The following is a 14,542-nucleotide window of genomic DNA, read 5'->3' as shown; positions in this document are numbered from 1 at the left end:
CCAGTGTAAGGAAGAGGGAACCATTTCACTTTAAAACCACGTAAGCGAGCCAAGAGAAAACTTATACATCATTTAGTTTGCTTTACCAAGCCTTGCTCTAAGCCGCAGACTAAACCAGCCCTTGAGTAGAATTCATGTCTTTCACCTTCTCTCATTTGCTCATTTTCCCAAGGACTGACAGATCTTGCACATGCCTGTTACAACACGTTGGAGGGGTATAGGGGCCCTCAGGTTGGCAGGGTTTTCGGAATGGGGGTTGCTGCCAGATGAGCACCCAAGTATAATTTTCCATCAAGTTTCAATGACGAAATGGGGTTTGTGTACTTTTGGCAACCACTTAACAGTGCTCACACTCAAACGGTAACTGAGCCTTTAAGTTAGCATCCATTCAAGAAGAATGGGCAAAACAAATACTTCTGTCTAACTAAGAGATAGCTGTACATAAAACCACTTTGGCAGTACAGATATGACATGACCTCCATTCCCATAACTTTCCACCTTCACCAGTATCTGGACAGCAGACACCATTTGTTCCACTTACAAAGAGTCAAGCTATTTAGAAACTGCACATGGTTTCCATGGAACAGGCCACACAGATCATTTGGTATTAGTTCAGTGTCACTCATTTTTATCTAATATAAATAGGCAGCCTAATATGGGAAGTTCACTTCAAGTTTCCCCTTCAAAACCCCCATCTGTTTCATGAGACAGAACTTACACAAAATGAGCCAAACACACCTCTGTCCCTATGAAAGATAGTTTCACTTCAGCATGTTTAATGTCTTGTGCTCTTACAGCCACACGCTACTACTCTTACAGATGGAAAAATGATGCTTAAGTGACCATAACACGCCTGTGTGACGCAAATGGTTTCATTCCAAGGGCACTACCCACCAGCTACCTAGGGTAACACTCAAATTCTTTACGCTAAAACTCATGAATACATTTTAAAAACGGTCAAGACATCAGAACTGCACAACACCATAAACCGCAGTTTCTCTAGTCTGGTTCTGTCTCTAATAGAGACACTTGCTGCTCATGAAAGCCTGGATTCAGAAAGCCGTGTCAAAGCAGATAGCATCTGGCTCTGCTCTGTCCCCAGATCTGGATTGCCTGAGGAAGCATTTGCTATACATACAATACAGAACTTTCATAGTAGTCATCTCTGAAGCATTTCAGCCAAACATTTCAGACTAGCCTGAATACTGTGACTGCACTTGTGTTTCTACTGACTTCTCCTAACTGGCTGCCTGCATACTCTGACACACTCATTCTACCAGCATTGACGATACAGGGGGAAACTAACAAGCTTCAGGCACTGCTTTCTTAGAACTCAGACCAATGTAAGAAGAATCTCATCAAGGCTTCTGAAAAGAACCTCACAGATTTCTATTTCATTCTTCAGGATACCATGAGTCATTCAGTCTACTAGATGGAAGAATGAATGTGGACATTTGAGATTTATACCGCTTTACAGACTGTAATTTTGATGAAACCAACAGAAGGCGAGTGTTAGCAAAAAGGGGCTACAGGACTTTTTTAAGTTTACCATCTAACTTTATAAAGGATAAAATTTCTTTCCAGGTTCCTTCTCCCATTAACTCTGTACGAATTATGGGCTTGTCTTCCCTTTAATTAAAAGTAAATATTTGGGGAAAACACATCTATTTGATGACAATACCTGACACAAGACACACTTCATCTAGTGCTACGGGTTAGGTGGGGCAGGGCAATGCTCAGATAATGGTCACGACGAGGCAAGGACCCTGAAGAGATACAGAGGAGCCTTACTTTCTTTCTGAATTTCCCAAAAGAAGCTCCTAGTTTCCACCCATGCGCCACCAACACTGCTTTATACTTCCCGTCTTCCTTTACCACCTCCCACCTGCACCCCGGGCAGGTTCCGTCTTGAACAGCACCCCCAGCGTTACCCGAGGCCGGGTACGCACATGGAGAACAAACCCGAGAGCCTGGACAGGCACCCGCAGCACGGCCGGAGCCCGCCCCACGCTCCAGTCTCCCCGTGCTCCCTCCGGGGGGACCCGCGCAGGACACCGCTGTCACGGCCGGGGCGGGAAGGTTTCCCGGCGGGGCTCCTGCTCTCTTCCCCCAGGCCACCGAGGAGGGCGGGGCGGCACCTCGCTCCCCGGCACGTCCCCGCCGCTCCGCCCGACGCACGCTGCCTCCGGGCGGCCTGCGGTGCCGCAGTACCCCGCGGGCCGCGGCAGGTGCCGCCCGCCCCTCCGAGCCCCCCTTCCCCCTGCTCTGCCCTCCTCCCGCCGCCAGCGGGACACCGGAGGGGCTGTCGGCCCCAGCCCGCTGAAGCTCCCCTGCGGCGGGAGGGAGGAGAGTCCCCGCGGGCGGCCCGGGACGGGGCCAGGCGTGGCGCGGCACGGCAGTACTTACAGCCGTTTCTCCTGCGGCTGCAGCTGCCGGTGCATGGCCAGGGAAAAGCCGAAGAGGCTGCCCGGCTCCCCGCGCCGGCTGATCACGTTGTCCGTGTCCAGGTTGAAGGCTCCGGCCAGCCCCGGCAGGAGGGGCAGGTACAGGAGCAGCGCGGCCGCCATCTCCTCTCGCCGGCCGCGGGAACCTGCTGCCGAGCGCCGCCTCTCCCCGCGCTGAGGGCGCCCGTTGTGCCCCGCCGGCTCCGCGCGCCGTGACGGAGCCCAACCCAACCCAGCCCAGCCCCGCCCCGCCCTCCGCGGGCTGCCCGCCCCCCGCCCGGCGCACAGTGCCCCGGGGCTCGGCCCCCGGCCAGCGGGGGTGCCGCGGTGCGCCCTGTTTTCAGGACCGAAAACAAAGCGGTGTCGGGGGCCGGGTACGGCCGCAGGTGAGGGCTGGGCCCTAGCCCGAGGGGGAAAAGGCAGAGATCCCCCCCAGGGGGCACGATGAGAGCTGGCAACTGTCTGGGTACCGATAGTGGGTACTGTCTGGGTGATACGGGTGGCGTGACCCCGCGGCGTTCAGTCCGTGTACCCCAAACAACACAGCCGTGAGAAAAAGAAGAAGAAAAACCCCACACCGGTGCATATGTATCTCTGTTCTACAGACTTTTCAATACAGCACAAGAGGGCAGAAGTCTCAAGACCACATGAGCCTCCTCCAGCATTTTCCATCTCTGAACACATCTGAGAATTCCTTACCCCTACCTTCTAATGGTTTGAAAACAACATGTGGGTTTGGAGCCCAGATCTTTTTATCTCATGCCTATTGCACCCATAACTCCAGAGGGGTATTTGCTAGCATACCTTAGTGCACTTCATCCACCCAAGAGGGAGGTTTTGGGCTATTTTTAACAGAATCTTGGTTTAGTGCTTTGGTTTGGGGAAGAAGATTCAAGCCTTTAAAACCTCACAAGTGCCAAGAAACATGACATTATCCTTGTTCTTTTCTATTGATATCCAGAACATGAAGAGAGAAACTTTTTTTCTCACTCAGGAGATTCCAGAGAAAGTGAGAAAAGAGCAATTGAGACAGAGCACTCAAATATGTTGGTACTCCAAATAACTCCTTCTGGAACAATACTCTGCTCCCATGGAGTTAATCCAGGCTACTTTTTCCTGAGTAATTATTCTAGGATAACTCCGTGTATAGACAAGTCATTGGCTCAAGTCCAAACACAACACCCTTGATCAAAAGGGAGGAGAAAACGCACCAGAAATGTGCGTCTAATGTGGAAACAAAACATTTTGTTAAATTAGGCTCCCAGATACTTACTGCTAATAGAGTTCTTCCCGCTTGCTCTTCATGCCCAACTCATTCAAAGTCTTAATCCAGTGTTCAGTCACTTCAGTCATTGTCACAGCAGAAAATCCTACTGGCATAAACACCATACTCTGGTTTCGCTAAAGGACCCATAAGAGGGAAGAGTCCCAGACTAATTACCAACAGGCATACTACAAGCCATGTATTTCACAGTAATTAGTAAAGATTTGAAAACAGGTCTTTGAAAATAGCATTGAGGTTTGTACTAAAAAATCTTAGCAGTTTGCCCTTCAGGACCATTGAAACTTGCGTTCTCGTAATACTCTTACAGTAACTATAGTTACTTTTTAAGTAATGCTTGTACTCAATAGCTTGTGTAAGGAGTCACAGAAATACTTTCATTCACAGCCATCTGAATGATACTGGCATGTTAGGTTCATCCGACTTCTCCCTCTCCCTCCCTCTAATCTGTGCTGCCTGGGCATGTTGTACCTGTTTATTGTTACCCACAGAGGTTGCTGAGGGGAGACAAGAGTTTTCTCATCTCGAGATGCAGTAACAAGCATTCCAAGACATAGTGATATTAAAACCTGTCCCAGGTGACCACAGCAGGAACAACAAAAATAGACCGTATACAGGGTAGAGCAGAACTGCACACAAACAGCTCAGAGTTACCTTGGATGGTCTCTCATCATTTTGTACTATTTCCATTTGCTCTAGATGAAGAGAGGAAAAAAAAGTTAAAAAAGTAAAAATAAAAAAAAAAGTCAGTTTCCTTCCTTTGCTCTTCCTCCAAAACAAACATGCTGTGGGTTATCTACAACTAACATGTACTTTGGGAATTCCTCTTTTGTACTACCCCTATATAAAGGGGGACCAAGATTAAGTATGATGACCAATTAAACATGAGCGCTCTGCTACGTATAACAACAGGGCAATTCCAAGTAAGGCAATGGCCAGATCAAAGCTGCCTCTCTTTTTTGGAACAAAGGCTCTGCTATTGCCGAGTTTTCAAGCTGTCTGCTTATTAATGGTGTGTTGATGCTCAGCCAAAGGGCTACAAGGTGTTTGCCTGCTGTGTCTACATCTCGAGCAAGCCTTTCTGCCAGCAGTACTTTCCTCCTCCGTACAACTGTGTAGTTCTTCACAAAGGAAAAGAAAATAAATTCTGGAAAAAAGAAGAGGTGGGAGGGGAAAGCCAGAGCTTGGCAAGACATTTTAGGCTTTCCCTAGAAGGCAGGCAAGGCACAATGCTTTATGTTTCTGAACTCTTATCATTTATATGAACAAAACATACTATGCAAAGAAATACACAACTTGTGGATGCTTGGCTGTGCAGCTCTAATGCAGCACATCAAATGGTCCAAAAAAGCCAAAATATGTAAACATCCCCTTCCCATTTCATTAAAAAAAAAAAAAAAAAAAGGCTTGATGTTATAATTGATGTAATTCCAGATGAAAGAATAATACAGGCCAAAACCGTTTGGTTCACTGTGCAAATTCTAAAGCTATACAGGTGTTTCAGTTCAGAAACATAAACTAGTTTTAAAGTGTTAGTCACCTGGATCAACCTTCCAGATTGTTCCTCCTCAACACAATACACATACCATTTTTAGAACTGCATGTTCTCCAAATTATTTACATTTATTGAATGGATGCATCTCAACAGCTACAATAAACAGCTGAACTTCTATGCACCCAGTGCTATCAGACTATTTTTGCCAATATATCCTCTGAATGTTCCTGGCTCTCTGTTAACGATGATATTAGGAGTAGCAGAACAGCAGCGCAGAAGATAAAGGCTTTTACGGTGGTAAGGGAGACAAACTACACATCACCGTGTAAGGAAAATGTTTTGCTCTGAACAATCTAGAAGCCGGCGTGTTAAAATAGTTATATTCACACACTTGGTATTCTGAATTATACAGAACTGACACTCAGTGTATTTGTGTAACTGAATGGAGAATGTTGCTAATTCTACTATCTTTTCAGAAAGACAACTAAGATGCAGCTCTTACTTGTGGCTATATTTGAATCAGATTAACTGCAGTTCCAGAGGAAGATGTTGCTATCTTAACACTTTCATTTTTCTCTTTGATGTTTAAAACAACTGCAGACATCATTCTGGCATTCTTTACTGGCTCGCAAAGTAAAAATACTTTACCTCTGTTGACAAACTGGTTAGAATTTGACACGATATTCCAGATGTAAAGTCTTTAAATCTGAGCTTTTAACATTCAGTATAACGGCTTTAACTTAATGTTTCTATATAATATATAAAGTATTACACAAATAAAAAATAGGAGTTGAAAGAAATATTTCAATCCGGACTCAGAATTTTGGTGAAGACTGCAAGCAGTGTTACAGAGCAGCTCTTTGTCTTTTACATAGAGAGAGTATTTTTCCAGCGAAGTTGACAGGTACATTCCTTAAGTACTTTCAGAACGATCAGCCTGAAGGGTTTGGAGAGTAAACATCTTTGTAAACATACTTGGAGGCACTTTATGAGCGTAGCTAGGCAGAGATCAGAGAAATGATGGTGACAAATGGGAACTAAACACCCATAGTTTGGATTGCTGTGGAAGGATTAAGGATGTTCCTTCAATATTACTGATTCCTAAGCATAAAATTGCAGTCATCTTTAACATGTGCCTGTATTCCAGTTCTCTAGTTACATACACCACTACGCAAGATTCCTCCTTAGTAAGGGCAGCCTCGGCTTAAACATCATTATACACATCACATGTGCCTTTGCAGCCCCATTTTGTGGCGCTCTCAGCCAGACATATACATCTTCAAATCTCTTATATCACCATGGGTGAAACTTGTAGCACTGACAGCATCCCAGACCCATCTATACCATGCATAGTCCTTGATCTGCAACACTATCCTGCACATGAAACCTTGCTTGTCTTGTACCATTGTTCACCAGGGCAGAGACATAACCCAACACCCCATGCAAACTTCTGTGCAATTTGAGCCAACTCTCCCTCAATGTCTATCGATACGTGCATCTTTCACACAATTTGCACCAAAGCAGCCAACCATTGCTCATAGACTAACAGAAGAGATTAAAAAAGCAAGCAAGGTATTTCTTGGGGGTGCTGGCAGAGAGCAGGACAGGAAGAGAGGAGGTTTACAAGCAAGATATTCACAAGATCTCCATAGAAATTCTCTCCAGGAACTGAAGAAGCAAAGTGAACCTTCATGGGATAACATTTTAACTCCATCAAGAGCCAAAAACAGTCACTAACCAAGACAAAACACTTTTGTTCTCCTGGCTCACACAGCCTGACTAAAGAGTGTTTGGCCATTGCCCAAAACACAACTCCACACAACCTTGATAGCACTTACCTCCAAGCATTGTACCAGGTGCTGAACACACAGGACCTAGCCCTGGGACACAGACCGCAAAGCACAAGACCAGGAATTACAGTCACTTGAGGAATGTGGTCACTACCTAGCTTTACCCTAACAGCACAGCATGGAATGGGAGAGACCCCCAACTCCCCTTGAAGCAGATTAGTGGAAGCAGCTGCTTGGTCATTACCAGACTTGTTACACCTGCCCCCCCATCAGATCCTGGATCAGACCCAGCTGTTTTGCTTCCATGTAGGAGGTAAAGCCCAGTCACTCTGCACAGGAGTGTCCAGTGACTGAGAAGAACCACGCGGAGAAACTGGACTTCTGTGTTTGATTTTTAATAGATTTAAGTTTTTCAGTAGTTACTGCCTGTGACAATTTTGCAGTTTTGGTACTACAGCCACCTCATTTACATGTCAACTAAACCATGTCTGCCACTGATTCAACAGGACCTGTGTTCAAGACATGTTTAAACATGGCTTTCAAGCCATTCCAGGCAGAGCTAGCAGAGGCTGCTTCTATGGTTAAGTTCTAAAGTTAGCAGCCTCAGAAAGATTCTTCCTCTGTGTTCTTCACTTTTAGTTTGCTAATAGAAGGCTTCTTAAAATAAAAATAATCCAACAAAGGTATTCACTTTTTTCTTTAGATTAACACAAGAACAAATTGGACGAGGTAGAACTGAGCACAGTCTTCTTTTTACTTCATTTGGATCACCAGTTAAAAATAGCTATTTTCTGGACAATATATCGTTTTAATTAATCTTAGTCTTATAAATCAATCCATAATGAACAAATCCAGTCCTTTGTTATAGTAAGTCTCACTTGCTGATGTGCTCACTAACAATGCTGAAAATATATAATTATGCAAAGGCTGTAAAAAAAGAATCCTAAATAAAGTCTGTAAAAGCCCAGTCCACCCAGGATCTGAATGAAAACCAGGTTGTTCTCTGTCCTTGCTCTGCCTGGATGTGAATAGCTGTTAGGTGAAGACTGAGGACACACTATAGTTCTCATAAATTCCCTGCTGAGCAGTGCAACCTTTAGTTTCTGGAGCTCCATAAGTTATTAGATAGAAACAAAGGATTCTTCTGCCTTCATGCCAATCTACTTGTACTGTTGTTTTACATGCAAAAACTGTCAGATACTTTCTTATTATTCCCACAAATTACAAAAATCAACAAATTAAGAAAACCTGTTATCCAAAGATTTTTGTAATACCACTTCTTTAGCCAACCACTATTCATTTCCATCCAAAGGAAAAAGACTGAGGATTGCTGACATATGCACTATTTTCCAATTAACTGCTTCTGTTTAATTATTAAACAACTACATTAAGTTCAACAGGAAGATTTTTTTTCCAATTCCAGACTAAACCTGCTCACGCATGAGTTAATCAAGAACAATTTCATGTTTAAACAAGCACTACAGAGGTATTCATACAAAAGAAGATACATTAGTTCTCTGCAAGTCCAGTTTTATTCAATGAAAAGATTCATTGCGTGATGCTACCATGACCGGGCAGGCTTAGTGGATGAATTGCAAATCTAATCAGTTTGGCAAAGGGCTTTGTGGAAGCTGCTGTGGTGGCTTTGCTGACTTCAAGATATTTGTTCTTTAGTTCATTTGTTGCAAACAACTAAAATCAGGGGCAAGGAAGGAAAGGCCATTCATTAACTATGAAAGTGCAAATTTTTGTATGGTACTGGAAACGTTTCAAATGTAGTTTTAAATTTTCTATTCACCATGTATTCATTTTTCTCACTATTTTTTCCCCATATTTCTATACATCTAAATTTCAAGTGCCCTTCCTAGAAAAGGCAAAATAACTTGGGCCTTGTAGGCAATCAGGATTTAAGGCGCTGAATTTTAAATAATTATTCCAATAACATAATCAATTGGTAAAAGATTTACGGCACAAACAAATTTCCACATGCTGTAACTACTCTAATGTTTCTTTCCAGACCATCATTTACTTGGTCATTCTCTTTAGCTTAATTCTGTCAGGAGAAATTGCCTAAGAGTTCTAAAAATCAGGTTTTGATCTTTCCTATAGTATTCACATTTAAACAAGCCCAGCCTTATTTTATGCGATAAAAGGAACTATTCTAAAACATACATTCTAACAATTATATGTATTTTCTTCAGCTGCAACCAACAGCTCTTGTATGTGTGTGCTGGAGTTCTCTGCCGTGTTTATTTACATGTATCTCACACCAGCAGTCTCAAAGAGAAGACCCAAAACCTATCCAAGCTCATATCTCTACATCTGGGAACATGAACAAGTGAGGAAGGTAAGATGACGCAGCCAGGGAGAGGTGTTCTCAATTTTCATTAGGGCTGTACCTTTCGTACCACTTCTTGCACTGCACACATACACTGCATTTTTCACTTGTGGGTGTGTGTTTTTAGTACATACCAAACAGTATGTTTTCCAGCACACAAGCAAGTGAACTTCCGTGAATTTCTGACCACACTGAGTAACACGCACGCATCAGTTGCTATTACTCAACTTTTCCTAAAGTCAGTCAGGATCTCCAAGGCTCAAGGTCCACTTTTAAGCAATTCAGCAACCTAAGTGGCAGTTAAATCAAGGCATGTTTATTTGCTCCTTGAGTGCCAATAAAGGTATGTTGATCCATTTTACTGTGGATCTGTTCTTAACATTAATCAAATAAAATGCAGTCGTTCTACAATAACACTGTGTTTTCCATGCAGAACACAGAGGACTATCTCAAGGCATTTTCATTCTTCCCCTGTGAGGTATGGCAGTGTTATAATCTCCATTTCCAAGCAGAAAAGATTGATGGTCTACTTCAGGGCAAAAGAGTGCCCCAGTATCACAGAGGAAAGCTGCAGCAGAACCAGCCAGATCTGGTTTTCTCCCTCCTCCTCCGCCTTGTTATAAAAGCCCCATCTAAATCTGAAAATTCACAAGTTGGGTTCTGCACAGCTATCAGCTGCTGAGCTGGGACACCAGAACATACGCATATTTGGCTGACAGTTCCCATGCTGTAAGTAACACGCTATGTTAGTAAAAAACATGCTTCATTGTTGGTAAGCGCTAATGTCCCTCATGATGCTTCCCGACTCTCCATCTCTGGGAATTTTTGCAGTACAGTGTGGGTTGCAGCTGTACTTATCAGAGAATAAGTGTTCAGTGTCAAAAAATTCCTGCTGTTCCACCTCATCACTTGATTTTCACATAAGCTTTAAAGACTCCAGGAGTTCTTTCTATTCCACTCCAACCTTTAACATGCCAGTTTTCAAGCCCTTTACTGTCACCCCTGGAGCCCGCTGCCCATTGTTAGGAGAAGGAACTGATCTTGCCTGTTATTTGTGGGAATACAACTACCAGATCCACCAGGTGTGCCACAGCTACAAAAGAAATCTCAGCAGATGAGTGTTCCGCAGACAATAAACAACAGTCAACAGATGTTACAAGCACTTGCTGACCAACTGCACATGGCAGTGGGATCAGGTCATGGTACAAGCCTGTGTCTGTCAGCAGCGACTGCAAGCCCTTTGGATCCTGTGTTCCTGAGGCTGCACGCCAAGTTTATTTCAACCTCTGGATGCCAAAATGACAGCTGCTTTGAGAAGGAAAAATTGGGGTATCAATCTTAGGGGGAAAGTTTACATCACTCAACAATCTGTTTCATGTCAGAAAAAGAAGCTATGCGTAACCATTAACCATGTTCTGATTCAGAAGCACAACTTTGGATAAAGCACAGGAATTAATATTTAAGTCAATTAAGAAGGCTTCCATAGACGTGTAGGTAACAGACTGGCCCTATCTAGAAGGCAAAATGTTGTGGTGAAGTAGGAACATAAAAATATTCTATTGTAGATAATAAAATTGGAAGTACATTTGAAATGATAGTCTTATAGCATCATGTAGTCTTAATAGCAAATTGCCACACTGCTTAGCAGCAGTTCTACTTGATAAATTTGTTATACATATTTAGTATTGCTGGGTGCATAGCCTTATTCCACTTTTGGTTTTGTTGTGATTTACTTCATCTTGAACAGCAGCTTTTTGCTGAAGTTTGAAAGGCAATGCTGCATAGTTTCAGTGTATTTATTGTGTTATTTGCAATTCTTGCTTCATGTACATAAGCATAAGGTGATCTGCTACTTTCAACTAGAGTGTCCTGCTCCCTATCTACATGTAGTCTGTGGCTATTTGAGGTACAAAGGAGGAAAGAAAGCCGCATGCCACAGTCCACTGGGAGAGTTATTTTAACACACACTTGATTTGTAAAGTAGCCGAGTTCTTTCATCTTTTGCAGATAACATCACACAATGTATTGAAATAAGTCAGGTACCTAAAACCAGTCCAACCGTGGCAATAAATATATCTATCTACAGATGCTACGGTGAGCCCTAATTCCTGTCCCTCAATCTAGGTCATGAAGATATGTTAAGTATCTCCCCACAACAGCAGACCTGCTCTCTGTGAATCCCTCAGAAGCTTTCTCTTGCTTTGCTGGCTACAGGTGTCTTTTCCCAAGGTGCACGGAAACTCACTGTCAGCTGAATGTTGCTGGTGTACCCCAGCCAGCATGGGACTGTGATCTGCAGAGGAACAGCAGCTCTGACAAGGCTGCCACAGTTCTTGTCACATTTCCTAATATTTTTCTTTATCCAACACTTCCTCATCCTTCCTGGAACGCCTGAATGATTTTTATTCCTGCAGAATGTACACACCTTGGCCTTGCATAGACTCACATGGTAATGCTCACAACAGGGCACTTGCAAGGGCAATACTTTCAAACACTATAAAAGCCAGAAGTCCAAACATTGTGACTCAGAGCTCCAAAATGTAACCAGACTGGGCTATGTCAGTGGCTTTATGGAACAGTTGCTGGAGAGCTGTTTGCTGTCATATCATCATAATAATATAGTGATATAATAACAGCAAGGCAATGGAGCAGAAACACCTGAAGACTGGGAGCATTATTTTGTCAGACCAGCATAAACTGAGAGTTGCATCAACAGGACATAAAACTGAATGGGAACACATTCAAAAGAAATAACATCTATAGTAAGACTCTCCTGCGGAACAAGCACAACACTCCTTTGAATTTGATTTCTTCCTAATAATTTTTAATAGCAATAGAAGAAGTTTTTGCAAAGACGCTTTGGAAGGGGAGAACAAACACAAAATTCAAACCAACCAATTCAGTCTAACAAACAGCCTCCCGGACAAAATACTTTAAGATAACCATATGCGTAAACTTTTACTTTAAAGGCACCCTGAGTCAGGAAAAAAAAATAAAAATAAAAACATCCAAGTATCAAACCTCTTTATTATTCTGGCATCACAAAACTCAAGACTTTCAGTTCTCAGTTCAGGGAATGTCTTACTCTGGTTAGCATGAGGTTAATACTTAGATCTTTCTTTCCTTTTTCATTATTATCAGTAAGTCAACAGCAGCTTTTAGTATCTTGCAAGACAAGTTTCGACAAAGCTGCAGTATGATTTTTAATGTGATTAGTAAATCAAGACTAGAACATGTGCCCACACACATCCTCCACAATCAATTCACACAAGAAGGAAGATGTTGGCAATCTGTGTTACACCATTCTTTATTTTTATCCCAAAGATCAAGATCCATTGAGAAAGAGGGGGCATGGCCTGTGAAGAAAGTATGAAAAGATTTCTTGATTATCCCTCAAAAGACAGAGACTGCATTACCTTTACCACAAATCACCCTCTGCAGGGATTTTCCCAGTGTGGAGGCATTCAGGAGGTAGCCACAGCTGGGAAGGTCTCATTAATAGCAACACAGCTTCATTGGCAACACAGCACCAGAGGTGCAATGGTAGGAGGCACCACGATGCTTTAGGAATTCACAGGTAGACTCGTGGCCTTCTCCAAAATCCTGAAATCTGTGAAGTTCAAAGTTAGAGCTGTGATTCACTGAATGGACAGGACAAATACTCACTTTTCTTAAGAGTCCAATACTGAGGAAAAGTTTCAATAGGAACCTGGCAGAGTTTCAGCCACCGCAACTTCTCTCCTTCTGCAACAATTTATAACTTATAATTTTAATCTTATGAAATAACAGACATACTGACTCAGAAAGAAGTTCAGTTACCTCAATATCCTGCCTAACAGCTGTCAGTAGTAATCACCTGAAAGAGCGCTCCTTCTCTTATTCTTTCCTACTGGTACCCTGCAGGTTACAGAATTGTTTGCCCATGGTTTCAGTCAGACCTCTGTGTTTACTGACAGTTTCTAATTTATATCATTTAATCTATATTCATAATTATGTTGTTGGCCTCTACAGCACCTGTGGAAACAAAATATGCAATGAAATTGTGTGCTATGTGAAAAGGGATTTTCTGCTTCAAACTTGCCTGCCCAATAACTTCACTGTGTGACCATGGCATTATATGATCATAAGTGGATGAACATTCCTGAGTCATCTTATTTATGATTTCATAAACTTCTATCATGCCCCACTCCAATCATCTATTTTCACATAGAAGACTCCTTGTTCAATTCATATCTCAAATAGACTCATTATATGGTTCCTAAACACTTTGGGCATTCTTTGTACTTCCATCATTTCACTATATGCCTTTTGAGACAGAATTTTCAGAACACCACACAACATTCAAGATGCAGCAAAGACATACATCAGTAGCATAATTATACTCACTGTTTCACATGGTATTCCATTCCTAATTTTCCAATTCCCATTTTGATTGCTACTAAACACTGAGATGACAGAGAACTTGCCATGACCAAGATCCTGAATGGAACAAATTAATTGAGTCCATCTTTTAGCTCAAGCATATTGCTTTGCACACTAGACCTTAGCCTTCTTAGCCTTGCTATTTTATTTCTCAGTCATTTGTATAGCAAAGCCTTTCATTAGAGCCAGCTTTAGTTTTGACCCACAAATAATTTTATATAGGCAGCATACACTGTCTCCCTAACACATCCCTTCTTAGGTCTTTAAACATGGCAAACAGCAAACACCCCTGTGGGATCTCTCTCTGAAAAATTTGTATTCCTCCCATTTTCTTCCTTTTCTTCAGCCATCTCAATCTACAAAAGGATCTTCTCTTTATTGCACACCAGTTTAAGTTCTCAGGGGCAAAAAGCAACTTGAAAAATCCAAGGAGGTTGTGACAACTGACTCATCTTTTTATCTACAGGCTTGTTGCCTCCTGAAAGATTTCCAAGAGGCATGTTGTCCTTTTGCAATCTACATGTTTTCCATGTATCCACTAATACTGTTCTCATTACAATTCCTATCATGTCCCTGGCTTAAAAGTCAGATTAGTTTTTATGATTCTCCCAAGCACCCTATTTCAAACTGTTCTCAAACATGCTCCCCTTTATTCCTCTGGTGCCATGACAATAAATGACAGTCAAAACTTCATTGTGGGGGAGTTCAGCAATTTCTTACATTTACTCCTTCAAATCTCAAGAACAGTAAATCCATATAAATGCTGAATCA

The 14,542-nt window shown here is 42.5% G+C and overlaps 1 protein-coding gene across 5 annotated transcripts in view; it reads right to left on the bottom strand.

Moving 5' to 3' along the window:
- Positions 1 to 14,149, bottom strand: part of ITGA6 (integrin subunit alpha 6) — a 54,956-nt gene extending 40,807 nt beyond the window's left edge. For 2 of the 5 annotated variants that reach the window (XM_061453575.1, XM_061453584.1), the window contains exon 1: positions 2,407 to 2,674. In XM_061453575.1, the coding sequence (XP_061309559.1) occupies positions 2,407 to 2,567 (161 nt within the window). In that variant the 5' untranslated portion in view covers positions 2,568 to 2,674. Of the gene's footprint in view, positions 1 to 2,406; positions 2,676 to 7,059; positions 7,079 to 12,765; positions 12,960 to 14,018 lie in introns of those variants that run through there. The other 3 variants (XM_061453593.1, XM_061453602.1, XM_061453610.1) reach the window with 3 other exon arrangements.
- Positions 14,150 to 14,542: the final 393 nt, after the last annotated feature.

Source organism: Pezoporus flaviventris, unplaced genomic scaffold (genome assembly GCF_033815535.1).
Source record: "Pezoporus flaviventris isolate CSIRO_AGI_PZ_B2104156 unplaced genomic scaffold, CSIRO_AGI_Pfla_v1 ptg000001l, whole genome shotgun sequence".
Taxonomy (NCBI): Eukaryota; Metazoa; Chordata; class Aves; order Psittaciformes; family Psittacidae; genus Pezoporus; species Pezoporus flaviventris.
This window is presented reverse-complemented; position numbering and strand designations above follow the sequence as displayed.